Here is a 25,605-nt window from a genome sequence, read left to right on the forward strand (position 1 = left end):
AAATGATTGTAGAAAACTAATATTAACACTAAAAACAAAGAAGCATGAATAATATAACCATTTCCCTTTGATTATTCCCCAGTATCCAGGAAAAATCTCTCCCATCTATGAAAGCACTCAGAGTTCCACATTTTAAAGACAACTCAGGATTGGACTGTAACAGCATGATTGTAACAGGACTGTACAAGAAGAGGATCATAAAAGAACAAGGAGTTAACAGAAAAATGCAAAAGTGCACAGCTGCCAGATTGCACAGGAGAACGACATAACAACCCACCTCCTAACCATTGGCGTATAAACAAGATGATAACACACCCATGCTATACCACACTGTACATTTCGCAATAAAGTATCTGACAGCTGTAAGGTTCTAGATGGAAACTATTTACAGTGTAAAGCATGTCAATGCTCAGAAATACACTGTTCCCTCAGAAATATTGTTAGGATTTCCTTTTAATGCCGCTTACCCCATGTGGGGAGAGAGTTATTATACTACAATTATTGGCATCTATCTCTAAATGGTGCTGTTACACCTCATATCATATGATGTTCATCACTATTTTCATCACAATGATGGAGATTGACAGCTGGTATCTTGGAGCATTGGGCCAACTTTGTAACAGAACCAACTCCCTAGGCATCCTTAGGCAGATGTGGTCTTGAAAATTTTTCGATTTAATACTTGCTCAGAAGCCAATTATGAGTTTATGATCACATTCTGTTCTTCAAGACCTTTCCAAAGACGGTAATATTGTTAAATTCTGAGTCTGGGGTACAAAGATATGGCCCTCTAAATAATCCCAGTGTTTCATATCTCCCTATCACCTCGCCACATCAACCACCAAATGGTGTTTACATGTCAACAAGCATGGCACTGTTCTACCTGGCACACAAATGATGCCTTTTCACACACCCCTACATACTTGTCTTTGCCATATCACTTCCCTAGAAACTCTCATTAAGCAATAAGGACTCATCTCATGTCACCATCCCCCAATCTTCAGAATCGTCACACAAATCCTTCCACCTATCACCCATTTGGATACCCTATCGTATCTTTCAATGCTTTTGGCCCTTGCGATAAGGGTTTCTTCTCTCTCTATAACATCCCCTTATCATGCTATTCGAAATTTTTACCCCAATGGTGTATGCTCAAGGGATTTGTTTGTATGCATATCACATCAAACAAGAGTTTCATACGTATCACATCTATGGAAAACAAATTCAAATCATTGAGTGATGCCACATGTCACGGCTTTGTATCTGTTGTAACTTGTATCACATCCATATAATCATTCATTGTGCGATAACATTGCCCGGTGGCTCATAGCTCTGTTTTGCATCAAACCTAAGTTCATGTGCTATGCATATCGCAACATCAACGTAAAACATATCACATTTTTTTTTACTAGTGGAATTGACAATTGGGGAGGTCTCAAACTCGCGTGACATGGGGTCGATTCCATTTGCTACCACTAGTTGCACCACGCCTACCCCTAACATGGACACTAGTTAATCAAGGGGATCGAACCAAGGACCTCATTATATGTTACATAACATGTTTACAAGCTTTGCCAAGTGAGCTACCCCCTAGGATTGCAATACATATCACGTTACCAAGCATTTTGCCATGCAATATTCTTCTCTAGAATTCTACTTCGTATATCTCTTTGGGGGATCTCTCCAATTTTTGGATCCATGCGATACAAAGCTTCCTAAAATCTTATCACACCTCTCAACATTTTTTGTGTGTGGTAAACAAACCTTCACCCAGTCTCTCGTCTCACGCATCCATAAATTTTGTGGGTACAATGTATGTCACACCACATAAATTTTTCCTCAACACAATGTCTAATATCTCAACACTACGTGTCCCTTCACAAGTTTCAGTGATGACATGTTGATCTTTGGCGTTTGCAAACTTCATTGCATCAGACAGACCCATTGTTCATTATACCAATTCATCAATTAACAAGGTCTATAGGTAAAATTGTAGGTGTCTCATGTTACTACACAAATTGTATGTTAAAATGATAAAAGCTCAAAGCCACACTGTACAATCCAAATGGAACCTGTGAAGGTCACCCACTGTCACCTCAGCAACCCACCTTTGGACTTTAGGCAACTCTCCTCTAGCTCAATGGGGACTTCCTTAAAAAATCATTAGGGCTAAGCAATAAGGAACAAGGTATTATAACAAACAACCCCAGCGATTGAGCTAACTTAGGGAGAGAAGAAAGAATAATGATTGAGGAATATGAAGATCAATGCTTATATCAAACATGGCTATAGAGTCAACAAGGGATCAAATGATAAGGCAAGGTTAAGAAGAGTACCCTTCTTTTGTCAATTACCTGATAAATCAAAACCCCACTAGAGAGGATTCCTCTCGTGGATTGCCCTCAACCCAAGGATCAACTATGGCATGAATCAAACCAAGATTTTGCTAAGTTGGGGGTCTGCCTAGAAAAGAGGCTTAACACTTGTCTCACACCAGCAAACAGTTAATGAAGACATGTGCCTTTAACATCCCCTTCCATGTGACAGTGTTGCCCCTCAATGGATCGATCTCACTAAGCCTTGTGTCAGCTCTGCATAACTGTAATTTTATCCTTGTAATATTGTAGCAATAACTAAGAAAGAATAACTCTCTTTGTTAACAAATTCGTCATATAGATAAGCCCTTAACAACAAAATACCCAAAAAGTGTTGACGTTCGTAGGTTAGGCAAGTACTTTTCCACAGGCCTAAGTGACTAAGCATGCAAAAGTCGCCCACAAGATCTCACTAGCATACTTGCTCTGGGTTGAGCAAGTTGCTTTGCAACTTCGAAAAAATATATAATTATTATGTTGGCTCATTAGGCAAAAGTAAACTTAGGAAAAGTAAAGTAATTTACTATACTGCTTTTGTTTTAATCTTAACCATTGATTTCAAGTGAGGAGAGATCTAATCTCGGTCGTCAACCATTTTTAAGATTAAGGTTAGGGATTTAGCTCAATGTAAAGTTATAAAAGCAAGGCTAGGGAGAGGGAGAAGACACACCACAGCGACAAAAGACTTAGAGAGGGGCCTCTCAGTGACAGGGTGAAGGAGGACTTTCACATCTATGTGGCAAGTTCGAGGAAGGGGCTAGCAAGGAAACCCAAATCATCCAAGGAGGGCTTGATCAACTGCATCAAATCCTGTTGTTGTACATATAATTTCCTCAGTTGGGCCATTATCTTAGGACAGGAGCTCAAGTAGGTTCTAAATCATTGTTAATGATGAACTGATTTGATTGGGCATAATCAGGTTTTGTTATCTAATGAGATTGGTTGTTATATTGTTACTCCCGTTGAATGTTAAGAACTTAGTCGTTCCTTTATTCAGTAGATCTGTAATATGTTAGGCCAATAAAGTGTCGAGTTCAAAGAAAAATTAACATGGTATCAAAGCCTAATCTCTTAAAACCAAACTGAGAATAACAGGCGCCAGATTCGTATAGGATTGTCAGGGCTAGATTCGGTGATGATCGTACGAGATAGAAAAAAAAATAAGGAGGGGGCCAAAATCAGCCATATGAATCATATAGAGGCCCAAGCATAAAAAATTTAGAGATTTAAAAAAAAACGGAAAGTACAGGGCCGATTTTTTAAAGTTTCAGAAAAAAGGCGACGTGGGGGGGCAATGTGGCCAACAGGTCTAACAGCCCACCCAGCCACCAGAGAACCAACCAGTCACTATGCATGTGAAACTAGCTACAGGCTGCTAATTGGGGCACATCGTACAGCAAGTCGTAGGGTCTAAGTCAACGCACATGAGCACACAGAACTGGCCGCCACTCGAAGGACGTACGCAGTAAGGGTGACGCCGAGATAGTGATGGAGAAAAGACATGCACAACTACTAAAAACACATCAGCAAGGGCAAAGTGCAAAGGTGTCCAAACAAGCGGCTCAGGAGGCAATAGTTGCAGCACAGTGTGACTGGGCCACTGGCACAAAATTGTAAGCACAGTCAGTTCAGCAGTAGAGACATCAAGTTTCCAAGTGCACGCAAGGGTGTTAGTAGAGAAAGCAGTCGACAAGCATCATGGCATTCAAAATAAGAGGATTGCTTCACAATCCCCTGCACTATGAAGCTCTCCATATCCTAAGGCTGAAAAATGAGGAAGCAAATCAATTAGAGAACCAAGATTCCAAACTAGGAAAAGGAGATTTAATAATAAAACAACACCTAGCAGAATTACATGATCACTTAGGAACGATTTGGGTGATCAGGCTACACTCCCAATCCGATCAAAAAAACTCTGACTCCAAACAGAACTGTTGTTGCACAAACTAGCAAGCCTAGTAAATAGGCTAAAGCTAGAGGGCACAACAACACCCTGGGACAAAAGCCCACTTTCACCACAACCTATGTCCCCTTCTCTTCTCAAATTTTCACCGAAAGGAGGAGTCCCAGTATCCCTCACTTGTGATTAATGTGTCTAAAACGGGGTTCAGAGTGAGGCAAGGATGACTCATTCAATGGAAAGGTTCAATTAAAGTGTGATCTTGGGAGAAGCTAGTAAGACTTTCCATGAAAAACCCCTTGAGAGAAATACTATACAAGACCTCGAGTTGATATATTTGACGAGGTAAGAGTTCATCCAAGGTCAATATAGTCGAGAGAAAAAGTTTTGAAAGATATACAACTAAAATACAAACCTTCAAGAAATCCCTAAGTTGAAGGGCAGCTTCAAGGGTTCCCACTTGGTGTGATAGCTAGGGCATCAGTTTTCTTGAGATTCCACTGTTGAAATTTAATCAAAATCTGTAGATGCCTAGTGGAGACACTATAGAAGAGCTCTATCCAATTGGAATTCAAAACGCATTCCTACAGAAAATTTCGCACCAAGCCCTAGAGAGGATTCCTTAGCCTTAAAGGGACAAGAAAAAGAAAGAGAAAAAGGTGAAGAAAGAATGATTTTTCAAGTAGAATGTGATAACCAAGGATCCCAAACCTAGTGCTTGCCTTTTGGGGAATGGAGTCAAGATTCACCTAGGTATGGCAATTCGCTCTTCAAGGAGGCCACTATTCCTAGTAGAGGCAGCTACTCTAGACATTTATACTTCGATGAGAATTGTTGTGAAATTTCAAGGATGCAAATGCAATATATCCCCTAGGAACATTCATTCATTCATTGCCTAATGAGTAACATATGCAAAATTTCCAATAGTTTTCAATGCTTCCAACAATTCACATTTATTAGGGCACATTGATCACCATAATAAAAGATTGCATGCATTAGACATTCATTAAATCAGAAATATAGCATCAAATAGTACTTACAAGACAAAGAAGAATACATCCATCCACAAAATTGCCAAAGAGAAGCTCCAAGAATGATAGTGAAATTATCCAAACATCATAGTTCATCAATAACATCTAATTTCGTCCTCCTATTGCAGGTCTAAATTCTCTAAGAGAGAGACCGAAGATCCAAAGTGTGATCATTTGAGAGAATGAGGCTCTCTCTTATTTATACATGTCATATGAGTTCAAAAAGAAAAGAAGAATCCCTTCCAATGCCTAAAATGCTAAGTAACCCACCCATTGTTACAAGTCCACCACGATAGCTCAGAAAGTAAGTCAAAATAGCCTTCTTAAGCCCATGCTAGGCTAACGTGGAGGCCTAGAAGGGCAGCGTTGAGGCCTCATGTGCTAAAGATGAGAGTGAGGGCCTCAAAATGATGAATAAGAGGGGGATGCCCTCTAAATGCTGCAAAGCATCTCCAAACCCCAATTTGGGCTCTATGGACTCCAAATGGGTCTCATGGGTCTCCAAATGTCTCAAGATCAAGTCTATGCTCCATTAATGAGGGCTAGAAGGTGACATGTGCCCTCCCATGTCTCCCCAGAAGAGACAAAACATCCTTTGGGCCTTGGATCAGCTGCCAAGTGTCAGGTGCAATGTGTAGTCGGCTAGTCAACGTGTTCCAAGTGCATCATCGTCTCTGTATAACTGGGGCACGAACAAGCAATGTGGTCGTGTTGAAGAAGCCCATGGTGTGGCAATTAATGCTCTACATGGCTAGAGGCCCATAGTTCTCAGTACTCACCCTATAAGTGCCATTATGACCCTTTGGAGGGCTTGGACCCCATAGGGAGACCAAGTCCAAGATGAAGACCCACCTGCAATCTTGTAGAAGATCTAATGCGTCTCCTCACCTTCCAATTCAATTAATCATTAGTAGTAAATAAGCTTGCTAATCAAGGGCAGAAGTGGGCACTTCATAGTGGCATGCCCTTCCAAATGGGCTTTAAACATGTACTAATGTTTCCTTCCTTGACAAGAGAGGTTAATAGAGAACCCTATTAGGTGGTTCCTACCTCTAAGGGAATGACAAGTCCATGGTACATCCATCAAATGGTAGGTGTCATATGAAATAATGATGTGATGGAGTAGGGACAAAAAGGGAGGCTCCAAGCCACATGCCATGGTACCAGGGTAGTTATGATGAAGCAGGCCCACACATTGGGTGTATAAATGTAGGAGGGAGCAATCGTGTTACATGAGCTACCCCGACCTTTGTTTTTCCACTCTTCTTCATATGTCTTTTGCCTTTTATTGATTTTTCGTCATTTCACTGCTCAGGGCTCGTGGTTATGAGGGCATGATGTGTAAACTATAACAATGAATACCCCTTGAAGGTGGGGCAATTCATCACCCACCAGGGGTTGGACAATCATGGGTTCCTTAATGATGCAAGGAGCACTCATAGGGGCCTTGGAAACTAGGAGATGGCCATAATGATAAGGAGTAGAGCTCATGTTTGGTTTCTGCCCACGCACTAAATTTCATTGTCTCGACCATCTTTTGCAGTGTGGGGTACATTTCTTGTTATATGTGGCCATATTATGCTTTTATCTTTCTTTTTTAGTTGCATCAACCTCTGAGGCATCATTCCAGGCCCAACCCAAGGTATGAACAAGGGGAAAGGAAGGTTAACACCTTGTGGACCCAGATGGGTAAAAAGTGAAAAGGGTTGGTATTGAGCGAAGGGGAGTGAGATATATGGTATCGAGAAATGGGTCCATGCAACCAAAATCAAGGTTTCCCATGTAGTGACACTCCTAAAGCTAGTAGCCAATAAAGGAGATCCCATGGGACTAGGATACAAGATTAACCCACAAGTTGAGGTAAGGGAACAAGAGTACAGTCCATACCCATTATTTCCGCCAAATCCCCCCACTGTTAGTTTTTGTAGCATTGGATGTGTTCTAGCCTTGAAATATTGTGGAGAGGCTAGAATGCATGAGATCTCCAAAACCTAGAAATCGTTATTGGAAATTCTGCCTAAAATGACTTAATTGGACTATTACTCAATTTTTAAATATTTCCTAAGTCTAAACTTAGGGAATATGACTAATTAATCATAATTAATTAAGTCAAGGTGTGAATGTTCTAGAAACTCACACGGATTGACTTCAAATTAATCCTAGCCATCGATTAAGTCTCAAAAGAGGTCTATACGAAGTCAATGGGGCTTGGAGAAATCACTTGAGCAGTTCAATTTCATGAGCAGATTGATTTCCAAAGTAACAACAGTCAGTTGCCAGAGTGACAGTCAGTGAGATCGACACAGTGAAAGAGGGGCAGGGACAGTGAAACCGGAGGAAGGATTCCAGTTCCGGTGAGTGCATTTGCAGAGTGGCAAGTGAGCCATAATGAGGCTGACGCAGAGCAGCGCAATAGCCTCTAGAGGAAATTTTGAATTTGTTGGGGAATAGCAGAGTTTCAGTGCCAGAAGCTCAGCAGAGGTTCCAACGGCCAAGAGAGACATTTTCCCAGACAGCAGTAGACTAGACGGCTTGAGGAGAAGCTGGTTCGAGTTGAGTGCAGAAGTGACAGTCAGTTTAGACGACTCAATTTGAGGCAAGGTCAGAGCCCGGATTTGCCTGTGGAGTGAAGAAATTTCTCACTAGATTTTTCTTACCAGTTTTTCTCTATAGGATTGCTAGTTTCAGCATCCAGTTGCACTCAGATTATTTCACTACTGCATAATAATAAAACCCACAGCTGTTGAACCGGTTTTCCCAAGTTGGGTCGTTGTGGTTTTCCCAAGTTGGGTCGTTGTGGTTTTCCTAGCCAAAATCAAAATTTCATTAGTGAAAGAGACCACCTAAAGAACTCAGAAATATAACAAAAGTCAAAATGCCTCAGAATCTTCAGTCACTTATATCAGAAATGCAACTTAGAAATTGCGAAATGTTTTGATGTGATGCATTATTCTCAAGGAGAAGTCTTTTGACTAGGTCATAGATCTAGTTTGATCAAAGTATAGTTTCTTGTTGTTATTAAAGAAGGGGTCATCTTGCAAATCGTTTTGGTTTATAATATAACCAAGTCATGAAGAAGACAAGCTACATCTGAGGACAATCAATGGACCGAATATCTGAAGATCTCGCCAACTAGAAGCTGAACCACAAAGTTGAAGCATAATCACAATATGATGATTGAAGTTGAATATGAGATCTGGAAAAGAAGGCATATAGTCTAAAGCTTGACACTCAAATCCCATATGCTGTGATATGTTTTGTGAAGAAGTCACATATCAAAATTATCATTCAACGCAAGACCAACACTGAAAAGTGAAGTGTAAGTTAACAATTGTGTGCATACTTGAAGATGTTGCATCAGAGGCAAGGCATTGAAGAAAGGTACCAAGAAGGTAATTGGTTCAATCAAAACCACAAAGTTTGATTGCATTGCAACGTATGTGCTCTCTCAAAAACTTGGTTCATTTAAGAATTAAAAGTGTATTCATCTCAAGTCAAGCAATTTGGGACCAGATTGTGCTATAGTTTGGGAATGCAAAACTATATAGTTGATATCACAGATCCTTGTGAAGATCTCCAACAATATTCACTAAAGACCTTGTGTAAATGAATAAATTTGCATCTATGCCAAGAGTACTTGGCATTCTAAAGACGAGCTGAATTAGAGTCTTGTATGGACCTATGTAAAAGATGCATGTAGTACTTAAAATTTCTTTCTATGCCAAAGGAAATTGTTTGACAATGTTGAAGAAAAAAAGCCCTTATGCCGAGATACTTGTGCTCCTATTATTGAAGAGGCTGAGCTCCTCCTTAAGACCGAAGTCATTTGCAGAACTTGTTAGGCTCTGATGAAAAGCTCGAAATCAAAGTGTCACCTTCGTATGAAGATACCTCGTCGGAAGGTCTCTGGGAGATTGAAACATTATGATATTTTAACATTTGCATATAAACAAAAATCAAACGCTGAAAATTCTAGGGTTTGGAAGATTATAAGTATTGATTGGATATCTAGGGTTAGTAAACCCTAGCAAACCAAAAGGGCTTGGATAAAAAACCTAGGATTTATGGGAAAACCCTAGTATCAAACATTTTCTCTAAAAGAAGAAACCCTAGCTCCTGCAAGAGATGAATAATATGATGATGATGATGTGGATGAAGTTGATTTGCAAGTTGTATGTAAGAAGGCTAAGATCAAGATGGAGTTGACATGTTCTCAAAGATAAGTATTTTATATCTTCTTGTTATTACTATTATTGTTGTTTCTATTAGTCTCTTGTCTTTCTATATCTTGCTTGGTTGTGATTGTTCTCTCATGCCCTCCCATTAAGGATTGCAGATACATGATGAGTGTTGTCGGTGGAAAGAATGGAAGAACAAGAAAAGATAGTGACAAGAAGACTCGTGTTGAGCTCTGGACTCAAAGAGAGCAGACTTGAACTATGCCGCAAACGAAGTCAGTTGTGACTTCCAAGATGAAGATGGCTAGAAGTACCAAGCAAAGGATTACCTCAGTAAGAGGGAGAAGAATATGAAAGCAAGCTCCTCATGCATGGTACTCTCGAATTGATGGCTATTTGGTTCTACAAAGAGCGATGTTGATCCATTGTTGTGTGAAAATTCCTAAGCCGAAATACCTACTGCAGCAACAGATGATATTTCTCGTATTTGTTAAATTCCTTTAAACAAATTACTTGCAATTTCCTACGGCAAATATCGAAATACATAGACTGCAGCCTTCATTGAATTAAAGATAATGCGGAAACAAGAAATTGAGCATGAAAGAAAATACAACACAATAACACCATTATTTTTGGACAAATGTCCCCAGAAAAAACCCAATTCGAGAAAACCGGTGCAGCAAATCTGAGGGTTTTATTATTATGTAATAGTAATTCTAAGTACAATTCCTTGGATGCTCAACTAGCCATCCGATAAAGAGAGAAACTGGACAAAACAAATAGTGAGATGCTCTCACCCTGTCACTGGAAGAATCTAAATCTGATCACGCAGGACTGGAGCCTCTGCGTCCCCTCTGTGTGGTCTCTGCGCAAAACTGCGTAAGCCTCACGCAGCCTCTGTGTCACCCCTATTGGGAATCACACTACTCCTTCAGACCCTCTGTTGGTTGGAAATTTTGAATTTTTGCCTTCCGGTCTCACATCTCGGCTCCTGGGTTCTAAAACTCGATTTCCCCAACAGGGATTCGATCTCCCTCTAAGTCTTGCACTGCCACTGTGTGGGCTAGCGTCTGCCTCTCTCTAGACGTCGTTCTGCCCTCTCTGCCTTGTACTCTTCGGCTCAGGAAAACTTCCTTCTTCTAGATACTATCTCTACCCCTGATTGCAAAAGATCACTTTCGAAAATCTCTCCGGCTGCTACTCTACTTCAAAAAATCGAAATTTTGATCTTCCCTCTGTGCGTTTTCCAAATGACCCTCAAGCCTCCTTAAATAATCTTCTTGTTGACATTCAACAGCCCAGATTAGAAGCTAATCAATGGCTAAGATCATTTTTGCTTGATCGTCATCTTCTTCTAGAAGTTACACCCATAGTTAGATTAATACCCATTAATTATTTTAATTTCCTAAGTTTAGACTTAGGGGTCCCATTAAAAATAATTAATTATTTTAATAAAACCGTCTCTGGGTGGAATTTTCCAAAACGCTTTCTGGGTTCTTTGGAATACATGTGCCCAAGCCTCCCTGCAAAATTTGATACTTAGAGCACATCCGATGATACCAGAAATCAACACTCCCTCTTAGTGAGGAATGTGTTCTAACAATGTCTCCCACTAAAGCATCACCCTGACTTCATAACATCATCCTCTGCACTGCTGATGTCTGACACGTTGTCCACCAACTACTACATTGTTGTTGCAACTGTACTGTTGCTGACATTGCCACTGTCAACATTGCATCCATACTATGGCTCCCTCTGAATTTCTGCATCCGTGTTGTTGCTGGCACTGCCACTGCCAACTACCCCTACACTGCAAACTGTTGCAGCTACTGCATCAACAACGGAAAAACATCCCAAATTACTAAACAAGTGTTCAACATAGATGCATCTCGATGCTGAAGATTTGACTATTGCTAATCCCACGTTGTCCCTCTAAAGCCACTGCAACTCTACACTACGTTGCTCAAACTTGAAGTTCTAGCCACTACATCTATTGCTCCCACACTCCTCTGCACCAACTGACATTGATCCATCCTGCTACTTCTGATCTGGGCTCCCGTGGCAAGGAATTGATCCGAGAGGTGGGCTCCTCAGAAATCCTGCCCATATGTAACTCTTTTGAACTACAACTCTAAATCAGCCCACCTCCCTCCTGGAGGTATCTCGGCTGTCATGGCAAACTCCTCCTCAATCTTCGCGAGTGCAACATTCAGATCGTGCTTCTCATCTTTATCCTTCTTCTTGAGAGGACACTGTGTTGCGTAGTGACCCATTTCACCACACTTGAACCATTTGATCTTCGTGACATCCTTCTTCCGCCTTCGCTGCTCCTGCTGCCCCTTGGATGCAAGGGTTGCATTCTCTTTCTCCTCCTTGGGCTTCAACCCAATGTTGTTACTTCCGTCAAGATTACACTTGACTAGATCTCTCCTCAACTCTTCCTGCTTGTGAGCTGCCCACATACTATCCCAATCTGGCAAAACTGCCCTGCCCATTTTGATCTACCAAAGACTTGCCACTCTTCTGAGGATGAGTTTCGGGCCAGTCTCACCATCTCGAAACCTTGAGGTGTAGACCCCACAGCGGCTAACTCGTCTTGGGTCCCCTGAAGCTTCATGAGAAACGGATCAATGTGCTCCCCCTTTTTCATCTATACAGATCTCAATTTCGGCTCTAAGTACATCTTTTGCAGCTCGGAAGATCCTTGATACAACTTTGCCAACGCATCCCACATCTCCTTAGCAGTCCCTCTACTAGCGATGTGACAGACTACATGATCCTTTACTCCATCCAGGATCATCCTCTTGGCCATTGCTATTTCCCCCTTGTACTTCTTCAATTGATCTAGATCCGCGAGCTCAGCCACCACGCTGTCTACATAGACCCTGAGAAAATGCTCATCCAGAAGGCACGACATACTTGCCTTCCAGATCACATAGTTGGATGCCCCATCCAACCTGTCCTGATCTCTCAGTCCACTGGCTACCATCTCTGCCACGAAAATGTCAAACTACTCCTCTTTTTCTCTTGTTGTTGTTGCTCAAGCAATAAGAAAACAAAGTTCTTGGCGAGAAGTCTACTAAGGAAAAAATCCCTCTCTGTGCTTCTCCTCTCTCTTCTGACAATTTTCTACCCAGCAAACTACCTGCAAAAAAACTGCATCCGACCAGCTCTTTCCTCACATTGAGGCTCTATGTTGCTCCCTCTGGCACGGCAAAATTTCGATCTGGAAGCCCTTCCTCTCTGTTAACTCACTCAGAGAGAGACATTCCTCGAAAATTCAGCCCTCCTGGCTTGGACTACACAAACCCTCTGGGGATTCGAACCGTTGCCTCCTATAGTTATTCGACCTCCTTCTCTGCTCAACATCGGGTTCTTTGGCACTGCTCTTCTTGTTCCACCTGCAGCTCTGATACCATGTGAAAATTCCTAAGTCGGAATCCCTACTACAGCAACTAATGATATTTCTCCTATTTGTTAAATTCATTTAAACAAATTACTTGCAGTTTCCTGCGACAAATATCGAAATACATACACTGCAACCTTCACTTAATTAAATATAATGCAGAAACAAGAAACTGAGCATAAAAGAAAATACAACACAATAACACCATTATTTTTGGACAAATATCCCCAAAAAAACCCAATGCAGGAAAACTAGCGCAGCAGATCTGAGGGTTTTATTATTATTCAGTAGTAATTCTGAGTACAATTCCTTGGATGCTCAACTAGCCATCCGATACAAAGAGAAATTGGACAAAACAAATAGTGAAATGCTCTCACCCTGTCACTGGAAGAACCCAAGTCTGATCACGTTGGACTGGAACCTCTACATCCCCTTTGTGTGGCCTCTGTGCAAAACTATGTAAGCCTAACGCAGTCTTTGCGTCACCCCTGCTGGGAATCACGCTACTCCTTCTGACCCTCTATTGGCTGCAAATTCCGAATTTCTACCTCTCGGTCTCACACCCCTGCTGGCTGGAAATTCCGAATTTCTGCCTCCCAATCTCACACCCCGGCTCCTGGCTTTTGAAACTCAATTTCCTCAGCACGAATTCAATCTCCCTCTAAGACCTGCGCTACCACTACGTCAGCTCTGCGTGGGCTGGCATCTACCTCTCTTTGGACGTCGTTCTGCCCTCTATGCCTTGTACTCTCTGGCCCAGGAAAACTTCCTTCTTTTGGATACTATCTTTGCCCCACTGCAAAAGATCACTTTCGAAAATCTCTCTCGCAGTTGCTCTGCTTCATAAAATCAAACTTCTGATCTCCCCTCGGTGTGTTTTCCAAATGACCCTCAAGCCTCCTTAAATAAGCTTCTCGTTAACATTTAACAGCCCAAATTACAAGCTAATCAATGGCTAAGACCGTTTCTGCTTAATCCTTGTCTTCTTCTAGAAGTTACATCCACAGTTAGATTAATACCCATTAATTATTTTAATAAAACTGTCTTTGGCTAGAATTTCCCAAAACTCTTTCTGGGTTCTTTGGAATACATGTGCCCAAGCCTCCCTGCAAAATTTGAGACTTAGAGCACATTCGATGCTACCTGAAATCAACATGTTGAGGATGAGCCTGTGACTTTGATGATCTATTTCTGACTGGGTGAGGACCTCTTTGTCCAATGCAAGTGGGAGTTGATTGAAGGATCTTGGTGAAATCATTGTTGAGATCCTTCAAAATTTGGCATGATGGACTGAGGGTCCATGGACACCTCCACGATGACAAATTTGAAGAAACTGCAAGAATTTGATTCCAGTCCTTCGATGTCTCGTCAACTCACTGGCTCTTGAACTATCTGAAACCTGATATTTGCTATGCTCTGGCATGAGCATTGGATTGCAACGAAACATATATTGAGATATTTACTTGGCACCATTGATTATGGATTGAATGGTGAATTGCAGTTGCATGGATTTTTGATTGGGCTAGATGCACTAAAGAGCACTTCTGGATGTTGTTTTAGCCCGGATATCATGGATAAGTATGATGCAGACCTCTGTTGCATTTAGCACAGGCTCAAGCTAAGTATACATCTGATTGTTTACCCTGTTGTGAAGTAGTTTGCCTTCGAAAGTTTGATGGTTTGTTCGATTAGGTGTTGGAATCAACCATGATATATTGTGACAATCAAAGTTGTGTGAAGCTTTTTGAGAATTTGTTTTTTTTATGACAAGTTGAAGCACATTGAGATCAAATATCACTATATTTGGGATGTTGTCCAAAAATGAGTTGTGAGGCTCGAATACATTTATATAGATAAGCAGGTTGCTGATGTTTCGACAAAACCACTATCCCAGATGAAGTTTGTTTGCTTCTGTGAAAAACTTGTAGTTGATAATTCCTCTTGGAGAGTGAGTGCAGTTATTGTATAGCATCATGAATCTTCCTTGGGCTTGGCTAAGAAACCATGGTTTATGGTTGGGAAGATTGTTCTAGTTACTCCCTTAGGTCATTGAGTTTGATCACGAAACCTTGTGATTGGGGAGGTTGGTTAAGAGGCTTGGAGTGATCCCTTAGATCATTGAGTATGACCAAGAGACCGGTAGGTTTGGTTGGGGACACTAATTTTGAGTACTCTACCTTGGGTCATTGCATTTGACTAAGAGACCATGTGGTTGGGGAGATTGGTTCTTTTGACATCAAGATCAGGATTCCTCCCTTAGGTCATGGAGTTGACTGAGAGACTATATAGTCAGGGAGTTTGATATTGAAATAGGGATTCCTCCCTTAGGTCATTGAGCTTAACCAAGAGACCTTTGCGTATGGTCAGAGAGATGGGCCCTGTGTACTCTCTTAGGTCATTAGGTTTGACCGAGAGACCATTGGTATGGTCAGAGAGTTTGATCCTAATTACTCTCTTGGGTCATCATGCTTGATTACAAAACCATTACATATGGTTGGAGAGTTTGGCCTCATGAACGATATTGATTGATCCCATGGTCAGTTGGGTTCTAACCTTGATGCCATTGGTTTTGGCTTGTGGGATGAGCTTGATGCTATCAACCTTTCCTTATGATGAGACTTGTACATCGAATTTTATAATCTATCCCTTTTGTCATTACTAAGAGACTAGTGGATTGGTCGGGGAGATTGATCTTAAGAGAGAATGAAAAGTACCTCCCTAACTAAGCGGGAGTGTTGAAAAATGGCAGCTTTGGTCGGTATTTTCATCAATAAAATCAAAGAAGAAAAATTTGAATTTATATTTTTGGTTTATATCCCCACTAGTGTCAAGTCAGCCCTCATATACCTCATGTCGACTTAGTTTAAGTGGCACCCTTTCACATGGCTTGGAGGCTATATAAATAGACCACTCGCATTTCTCATTTTGATACACAACACACTACATATCTCTGATCTGCCCTTGCTCAAAGAAGACTTGGAAGGTCGAGTAGAAGATGAAGATACATATCTCTAATCTACCCTCTCAAAGAAGACTTGGAAAGCCAAGTAGAAGATGAAGATACATATCTCTGATCTGAGCTCACTCAAGAAGACCTGGAAGGTCGAGCAGAAGATGAAGTTACATATCTCTGATCTGCCCCCGCTCAAGGAAACTTGGAAGGCCGAATAGAAGACTAAGTTGAAAGCATACATTTTTTGTGGTTTTGTAGCTCATTCCTATGGAAAAAAATGCAGAGCTCTCAGGCACATTGTTCTATTATATATGCGAAGCTCTAAGGCATGTCATCTCTGTGATATACATGAAGGTCTGAGGCTCATCATCTTTGCAACATGTGCGAAGGTCTGATGATCTTTGTGATTTTAGTTGATTTAGTTGCAAACCTTCTATGAGGATGGATTTGTGACATTTTGTTTTGGCATATTGGAGGGTTGGCTTGACACTTGTTGTAGTATACCTAGGGGGGATAGTATGGGGTACAAACGAAAATACCCAAGGGAATAATGTAACAATGGGATGGGCCATAGTTAATAAATAAAGTGGTTAACCCTCATCATGTAAGGGACCACAAGTAGTTAACAATAATGTAATAAGCCCATTGTATTTGATATATGGTATTGAAAGGACCATGGTAATGAGCCATAGTATTGTATGTATGAGGCCTATATAGAGGCTAGAGACTCCCCATGGAGAGAGGTCAATGATTATTGTATTGTCAAGCATATGCCTTGTGGAATGTTCTCCTTCCTTAAGGAGTGATTGTATGGTGTTACCCTACCTCAAGGGTTTGATATTAATAAAGAGAAGTTTATCTATTTATCTCTTGTTAAGTCTGGGCATATTTGTATTCTCATATATTTATGGATCAGATCTATTACAAGTGGCATCAGAGCTACTACAAGTGGTATCAAAGCACTTTCTTGGGCAAGCGAAGAGATTTTTTTTATATTTGCAGGAACTTTTTGGGGTGGCGAGTTTGCAGATCAGATCTGAAACTTCCCGTGCAAAATTTGCAGAAACAAATTGCAAATCTGATTCTTTGCAAAAAATACCCAATTTCAACCAAAAAAATCGGCCGAATCGGAGTCCAGATGAGGGAGATATCACTGATTTTAAAAATCAGTTGTGTTGCAGAAATTTTTTGACGAAAATTCGTGGACGGCGGATCTCCAGTTAATTTTTGTCGTTTTTGTGGGGAATTTTGAGAAACTAATTGCAAATCTGAGATCCTCTTGAAAAATTACCCAATTTCAACAAAAAAAATCGGTTGAATCAGAGTTCGGATGAGGGAGATATCGTTGATTTAAAATCAGCGTTTTTTTCATAAATTTTTGTGATGGCGAAACAGTTGCAGCGCAAATCTGAAATTTCAGTGCCTAGATCGGGACTTCTATCACATGAGAAGATGCAAAATGGTCGTTCCATTCCGAAAACGAGTCCTAATAAGGACTCTGAGCAATATTGACCGAACTATGGCCATTTTAAATTTTCGTCAAGTAAGTGATTTTTTCAAAACCCTCTTCGTGGCTTCTAACAAAATGTCTTTTACAGAAAAAATGATAGTCCTACTATTGAAAAATTCATAAGGAAAAAAGTTCACATATGGGAAAAATTGAAAAGGTTTCGTATAGATTGGTTTGCAAGATGACGCTGCCATATGGTGGAGATCACTTAACAGCAAGAAGTTGTACAAACTTTTAGATGAAGAATTTGAAAAATTCATTTTAGACAAATGGTCTCATGCTGGAAAACAAGATAATGAGAAACATATGGACTTATTTTCTACTGGTATCTCCTTATTACAGGTTCATGGATATATTCAGAAAGAGAAGACCATTGTGTCTATAAATCTTAGTTGCAAGCAAAATATTATAAATGTTAATTTGCAAAAGAATTGCAAGTTCCAGCAAAACACATGGAAAACACAGGTTGATAATGAGAATGTTCAAGTTTATAAAGATTTGAAGATTTCTATGGATAAGTATGTATTGCATTCTGATATTTATGTTTCAGATATGGCTAATGTGGATGTTGTTTTGGGATACCCTTGGATGGAATCTGTTGGTACTATCAATATTAATGTGCAAAAGAAATTCCTGAAGCTCTAGCATAAAAAGAAGAAAATCACATTATAGGATTTTTCCATCAATAAACAGGTAGAGTCCAAGAAGGCTGAAGCAGAAAATGTTACAGGTACTGATACATCAGATAAGGAATCCATGATTGCAGTAATATTGGAAGATAAGCAACAACTGCAGGCATCACAACATGTACCAGATACCAATCAGGTTTCATTAGGTGGTGAATTAAATAAAGATACACCGTTGGTTAAAACTTCAGCATATCACCACCCACATCACCCCGCAAGAAAACAACCAACACGATGGCAACAAATTAGCCACAAGGACAACAAAACCCGCATCACCTATAAAGAGGGGCATCGATCCACCCACAACACATCAACACAGAAGAGCCACTAGGGTCAACGTCCCTCTCAAGCAAGCGAGGCACTAGTTAGATCGAGATTTCACCTTTCTCTTGGTTGGCTAGATGCATGTGCATGGTACCAATGGATTACTCTTTTGAGTAGATCTTATTATTTGTGTTCTTTTTATATTTCGGGGAATAAAAATGTTTAAGGGGAGTGGAATGTAGTATATCCAGGGGGGACAGTATGGGGTACAGATGGAGGTACCCAGGGGAATAATGTAATAATGGGATGGGCCATAGTTAATAAATAAAATGGTTAACCCACATCATGTAAGGGACCACAAGTAGTTAGCAATAATGTAATAAGCCTATTGTATTAGATATATGGTATTGAGAGAACCATGGTAATGACCCATAGTATTGTATGTATGAGGCCTATATAGAGGCTAGAGACTCTCCATTGAGAGAGGTCAAGGATTATTGTATTGTCAAGTATATGGCTTGTGTAGTGTTCTCCTTCCTTAAGGAGTGATTGTATGGTGTTACCCTACCTCAAGGGTTTGATATTAATAAAGAGAAGTTTATCTGAAGTTTATCTATTTATCTCTTGTTATTTCTGGGTCAGATCTATTACAAGTGGTATCAGAGCACTTTCTTGGGCAAGCGGAGAGATGTTTTTTTTTGTAGGAATTTTTTGGGGCGGCGAGTTTCCAAATCAGATCTGAAACTTCTAGTGAAAAATTTGCAGAAACAAATTGCAGATCTTGATTCTTTGCGAAAAAATACCCAATTTCAAAAAAATATCGGCTAAATCAGAGTCCGGATGAGGGAGATATCGCTGATTTAAAAAATCCGTTGTGTTGCAGAAATTTTTTGACAAAAATTCGTGGACGGCAGATCTCCAGTTAATTTTTGTCGTTTTTGTGGGGAATTTTGAGAAACTAATTTCAAATCTGAGATCCTCTTGTAAAATTACCCAATTTCAAAAAAAAATCGTTTGAATCGGAGTCTGAATGAGAGAGATATCGTTGATTTCAAATCAGCGTTTTTTTCAGAAATTTTTGTGACGGCGAGACAATTGCAGCGCAAATCTGAAATTCCAGTGCCTAGATCGGGATTTCTATCACATGGGAAAATGCATAATGGTCGTTCCATTTTCGAAAACATGTCATAATAAGGATTCTGAGCAATATTTACCAAGCTATGGCTATTTTAAATTTTCTCCAAGTAAGTGATTTTTTCAAAACCCTCTTCGTGGCTTCTAGCAAGATGTCTTTTACAAAAAAAAATGATGGCCCTACTATTGAAGAAATCATAAGGAAAAAAATTCACATATGGGAAAAATTGAAAAAAATTCGTATGGCTTGGTTTGCAAGATGAGGTTGCCATATGGTGGAGATCACTTGACAACAAGAAGTTGTACAAACTTTTAGATGAAGAATTTGAAAAAATCCTTTTAGACAAATGGTCTCACGCTAGAAAACAAGATAATGAGAAACATATGAGATTATTTTCTACTAATATCTCTTTATTACAGGTTCACGAATATATTCAGAAGGAGAAGATCATTGTGTCTATAAATCCTAGTTGCAAGTAAATTCTTATAAATGTTAATTTGGCAAAACAATTGTGAGTCCCAGCAAAACACATGGAAAACACACAGGTTAATAACGAGGATGTTCAATTTTATAAAGATTTGAAGATTTCTATGGATAAGTATGTATTGCACTCTGATTTTTATGCTTCAGATATGGCTAATGTGGATGTTGTTTTGGGATACCCTTGGATGGAATCTGTTGATACTATCAATATTAATATGCAGAAGAAATTCCTGAAGCTCTGGTATAAAAAGAAGAAAATTACATTACAGAATAATTCCATCAATAAACAGATAGAGTCCAAGGTATATTTGTATGAGAATACAAATATACCCAGAAATAACAAGAGATAAATAGATAAATTTCTCCTTATTAATATCACACCCTTGAGGTAGGGTAACACCATACAATCACTCATTAAGGAAGGAGAACACTCCACAAGCCATATGCTTGACAATACAATAATCCTTAACCTCGCTCCATGGAAAGTCTCTAGCCTCTATATAGGCCTCATACATACAATACCATGGGTCATTACCATGGTTCTCTCAATACCATATATCTAATACAATGGACTTATTACATTATTGTTAACTACTTGTGGTCCCTTAAATGATGCGGGTTAACCATTTTATTTATTAACTATAGCCCATCTCATTATTACATTATTCCCTTGGGTACCTCCCTCTGTACCCCATACTACCCCCCTAAGTATACTACACTTGTGGGAGGTCACCTTGCTAGGTAGTTTTTGTTTATGTCTTGATGTACAATTTGATGAATTGAACTCTCTCTCATAAGAAAGGATTACTAGGTTTTCCCCCTTGTGGGGTTTTGTCCCAAGAAATTTTGATGTCTCTTGATTTATTGTCTCACAGTGATCTTTACTGCTTTACTAATCTCAATGGTTGAAATTTTCGAGTATGATTGCTTAATGATTGGAATGCTCTAAAGAAGTCAAATTGTATCATTGGAACTAGTTATCAATTTGAAAATTGTTCTAGTCTACCTAGCTAATAGGAAATCAACATAAGATAAACTCAAGTAGCAATCAAATATATAGAAAAGCTTCCAATGTTTAACATATCGAATTTAATGCAGAATTTAACAACAATATCATTCCAATTTATCATAAGAATCCATCAAATGCAGCTATAAATGAAAATCCATCATAAATCAACACAATCAACATATTTGACACAGATTTTTCCCTATAAACCTAATCGAGAAAATTGACTTCAAATGAATGGTCAGTTTTTGTTTCAACAATTTTTTATTACAATGAATCTCATGCCTCTAGTGCATCCTCCTCCCTTGACCACCAAAAGCAAAATCCCTTTGAGAATCAAGTTACAAGACTAAGGGAAGGCTAAGAGACCAACCTTCATTTCTCAGCCATATCTTTGTTCCTCTACTATTATAATTTTTCTTTATCATTTATTTCTTTTTGCACTCATTTAAAAAAAAATTGGCTTGCAATGTCTTTTTCTTCTTCATTTAACCCGCATTAATTTTTGAATTGCACTTGTAGGTATTAACGCTTTCAATCATTTATTTTGTTCAGACCCAGTTTTGAGTCGATGTGGAAGACCCTAATGATCCTATCAATGAGCTAGTATGTGTAGAGGGTGGTTTCAGGAATTATGTTATCATGGCAAAAACCATATCCCTGAACATACAGGATGCTCCCACTAAAGAAAATAAGGCTATTTGAAAAATGCATTTTGATGGAGCTCAATCCATGACACGTGCAAGAGCAGGGATAGTGAGACCACTTATTTTCTCTTATAGGTTTGAATTTGATTGCACAGACAACACTATAGAATATGAGGCACTGCTATTAAGTTTTGATTTGGCAAGAGAAATGAAAATAAAGGTGTTGAAGGTCATTGATTCCAATCTGGTGGTAAGGCAAGTCAAAACCCAAATCGTTATAATCAATAATATATTGAAGTACAAACATATCATATGGTACTCAATGGAATTATTTGATGCATTCTCTCTAGTGGTTGTTGCAGGGGAAGAAAATATTCATGCCAATGCATTAGCTATAGCAACAGCGACCTTTTAACCAAGCAAGGTATTAATTGGAAGTCATCATAATATGGAAGTGGTTTTCAAACCATTTGTGTCAGATAATTTTGAGCACTACCAAGTTTTTCATTATGAACCTATTGCAAGAGTTCTCCTAGTATTAGATCAACTAGCAAGGTGAGGATAGCGATGAACCTAAAGTCATGAAATGGAAAGAAAACAAGTATCCTAATGGTCTTATCCCTTTGGAAAAGATATTCGACCAACATGACATGTATAAACAATCAAACAAAACCATAAATCCTAAAGATAGCATAGAAATAAACCTTGGCGCGGAAGCAAAGCCCAAAGATCATCTAGCTTGACAAGGATTATTCCACCAAAGAAAGAAAGGAGATTGAAACCCTCATCCAATGATACAAGGATGTATTTACCTAGACATATGATGATCTTGAGGTTTATAAGGGGGATATAATTTAATAATGTTCCACCAAGTCTCCGGGACAGGGAGACGCGGGTGCGGGGAGACGCACAAAGGCGACGTGTGGGAGAACCCTAAAATTTTAAGGAAATTTAGGGGAGACGGGGAGACGTCGAGGTATATATAATATAATTTTTAATTATATATATTATAAATTTATATATATGTATATAATTTTGAAATTTTCATGTTCATATTCATTGTTCAATAATGCTAATTCATCAAGATTCAATAATAAAATTCAATATGAAATTCAAATATTCAAATACAATGTACATTGATCCATATCAATTATCATTCATCAATCATCATTCTATAATTTACATTGAAAACCAAAATAATAACTGAAACTAGCATATATTCCAAACAATTGTTTCTATATGATTAAATCAAAAAGTTATAAATAAATTAACTTCTAATATATCTGACCAACCTCTGCTATTTCGCTTTGGTTTTCACTAAAATAATGACGATAGATGAACCACATACCTGTAATCTTACAATGCTCTTAATTTGTTCACGGTCTAGAGGTTGGAAAACAATATACTCATCAATGTGATTCATGAACTCAGGGCGGAATGTCGTTTGAGCCACTTTCATAACCCTGTTCTTCATTCTCTCATACAGTTCCTCTTTTGAGCCAGGTTCATCATCAAGCCTACTTAGAATGTACTGAGAACCAATGTTTGAAGTCATAATAATGACAGTGTTGGTGAAGCTTACAGTTCGACCCTGAGAATCAGTGACCCTTCCGTCATCTAAAATCTGAAGTAGAATATTGAAGGCATCTGTATGTGCCTTCTCAATTTCATCAAACAGAATCACTGCATAAGGCCTTCTACGTATAGACTCAGTCAACTGTCCCCCTTCTTCATAACCCACATACCCGGGTGGTGCTCCAATCAGCCTTGAAACTGCATGCTTCTCCATGTATTCACTCATGTCAATCCTCACTAGAGCTTCATCAGTATTAAATAAATAGGATGCAAGAGCCTTAGCTAATTCTATTTTGCCAACACCTGTTGGGCAACGACTCCTAAGTGCTAACAGCAAGCCGCTGCGTGGAGAAGAGTGAGGATGCGCTGAAGCTCTCGTGGGCGCAGTGAGAGCAGATGGAAGAAAAAAATGCGTTGAGGTAAGAGCATAATGAATGGTGGCAGAATGAAAACTTGAAAAGTGGAGTTAACCTTAACTTGTTCATGTAATTTTTTATTTGTAATTGTTAATTTAATTTATTTTTATTTTTTATGTTTTTTTAATAAATTAATTTTCATTTTAATTTTTTTTTTTTTGGTTTATAAAGGGTAATTAGACAAAAATGAAGGGGGGACGCCCAAAAGAACCCCATTTTCGGGGGGACGCCCAAAAGAACCCCATTTTTGGGGGGACGCCCAGAAGTACCCCTTTCGGGGAGTCGAGTCTCCCACATTGGGGAAACGCACCCCCTTGCATCTCCCCGAGTCTCCCCAAAAGGGGGACGTGGGGAAACGCACCCCCGAGAGTCTCCCCGTCCCGGGTGCGTGGGGTGCGAGGGGTGCGCGCACCCCACCTTGGGGGACGCGTCCCCGTGGAACACTGTAATTTAATGAACCATCCCTTCGAAGGAAGGAGCACAACCCTTCAAGAAAAAGCATAGGCATGCGAACCTAAAATTGGCATAATCATCCAAAAAGAGATACAGAAGATGTTGGATGCTAAGATCATTGCTCCAACAAGGCATTCATCTTTTGGGTTGCTAACTTGGTACTTAATAGGAAGAAAATTGGAGAAATCAAAATATGTGTTGACATAAGACACTTGAATCAAGTATCACTTAAGGACAACTATCCACTACCTAATATGGAGCACTTGACACAAAAAATAACCAAATCAAGTACAATGTCAATGTTCGATGGTTTTTCAAGCTAGAACCAAGTAACAATGAAAGAGGAAAACATGAGACAACTTTCACTACACCAGAGGAATATTTGAATATCTTTGGATTCCCTTTAGCTTACTCAATGTTGGATCTACATTTCAAAGAGTTGTAAATTTTGCATTCAAGGGTATCCTGGAAAAGATCATCAAGATTTATCGATATAATCTAACTATTTTGAATTTTCTATAAAGAAAACAAAATGCATGTTCACCATCTCAAGCAAATTTTTGATAGATGTCAAAAATATGGAATATCATTGAATCCCAAAAAAGAATATATTTGGAGCGAAAAAAGGCAAATTACTCAACATATTGTGTCTAAGGAGGGCATTAAAATTCATCCAAACAAGATTCAATGAATTTGATAAGTTCCCCTACATGCAAGTAAGCATGCAGTACAATCATTCTTAGGTCGAACCAATTTCATCAAGAGGTTCAGACCTAAATTTGTTCACATCACAAAGCCCATTTCAAAAATGTTGAAGAGAGACGGTGATTTTAAATGGAACAATGAGAGAAAGAGAGCATTCCAGTAAATTAAGGAAGCAATTGCAGCATCATGAGTATTGGTAAAGGACTAATTATTCTAAAGATTTCCAAATTTTCTCTTTTGCTTCAAAAGATACAAATGTTGGAGTTCTCTTACAAAAAAAAATGAAAAGAACTCAAATCAAACTATAGCATTCACAACCATCGAAATTCACCATCATGGAAAAGCAGGCTTTTGCTCTAGTTCAAGCATTGAAGCATTTTAGAGGATATATTGAGTATTCCAAGATAGTTTCTTTTGTTCCACGCCCAACAATGAAAGACATATATTATCACAATAACACTATTTGGGCCTCGAACGAAAATGGATATACAAAATAGAGAAATATAACCTAGCAATCAAACCAACCAAATTAGTGAAGGCCCAAGGACTTTGTAGGATGTTGATAGAGTTAAATGAAAAGACCTTGACCATTTAAATTTTAAGAAAAAAAATCAAGAAATGGCCTTCGCAATTCTTAAAGATTTGCAATAAAGGTTATCATACAAAGTCTTATCTCCAAGTTTTGAGTTGTTTATCTTCCAAGGATTGATGGACTTGTAGGAGTAACACTTTGCAACAACGATCTGATATATGGTGCCACTAACAAGTTTACACAGCACGTTGGACTCAACCTATCCTAGGATGTGATGTCTTCAATGCCTTCAACATCGAAGGCATTCCTTAATTTCCAAGGATTGGTTGCTTTACAATGGATACCTTGGT

General features: G+C 39.2%; 2 protein-coding genes across 2 annotated transcripts in view; both read right to left on the reverse strand.

Annotated features, from left to right (window-relative positions):
• Window positions 1–25,605, reverse strand: part of FASS (tonneau 2 (TON2)) — a 305,773-nt gene that overhangs the window by 252,274 nt on the left and 27,894 nt on the right. The gene's annotated exons all lie outside the window — the stretch shown is intronic.
• LOC149200525 (chaperone protein ClpB3, chloroplastic-like) lies at window positions 144–23,781 on the reverse strand. Its single transcript, XM_089403662.1, has 4 exons — window positions 23,777–23,781; window positions 22,923–23,601; window positions 316–381; window positions 144–179 (listed from the first exon to the last, which is right to left on the reverse strand). Exons 1-4 carry the CDS (start codon window positions 23,779–23,781, stop codon window positions 144–146), a joined length of 786 nt encoding a protein of 261 aa, XP_089259788.1.

This window comes from Pinus tabuliformis, chromosome 2_1, assembly GCF_031772625.1.
Source record: "Pinus tabuliformis cultivar Carrire ecotype Pingquan chromosome 2_1, CPIR1, whole genome shotgun sequence".
Lineage (NCBI taxonomy): Eukaryota > Viridiplantae > Streptophyta > Pinopsida > Pinales > Pinaceae > Pinus > Pinus tabuliformis.

Coding starts and splice junctions, on each gene's coding strand:
- LOC149200525 (XM_089403662.1), bottom strand. Junction 382..22,922: donor AGAGCATTGTAAGATTACAG/GTATGTGGTTCA, acceptor CACTGTAAATAG/TTTCCATCTAGAACCTTACA. Junction 180..315: donor TACAGTGTGGTATAGCATGG/GTGTGTTATCAT, acceptor CTTCTTGTACAG/TCCTGTTACAATCATGCTGT.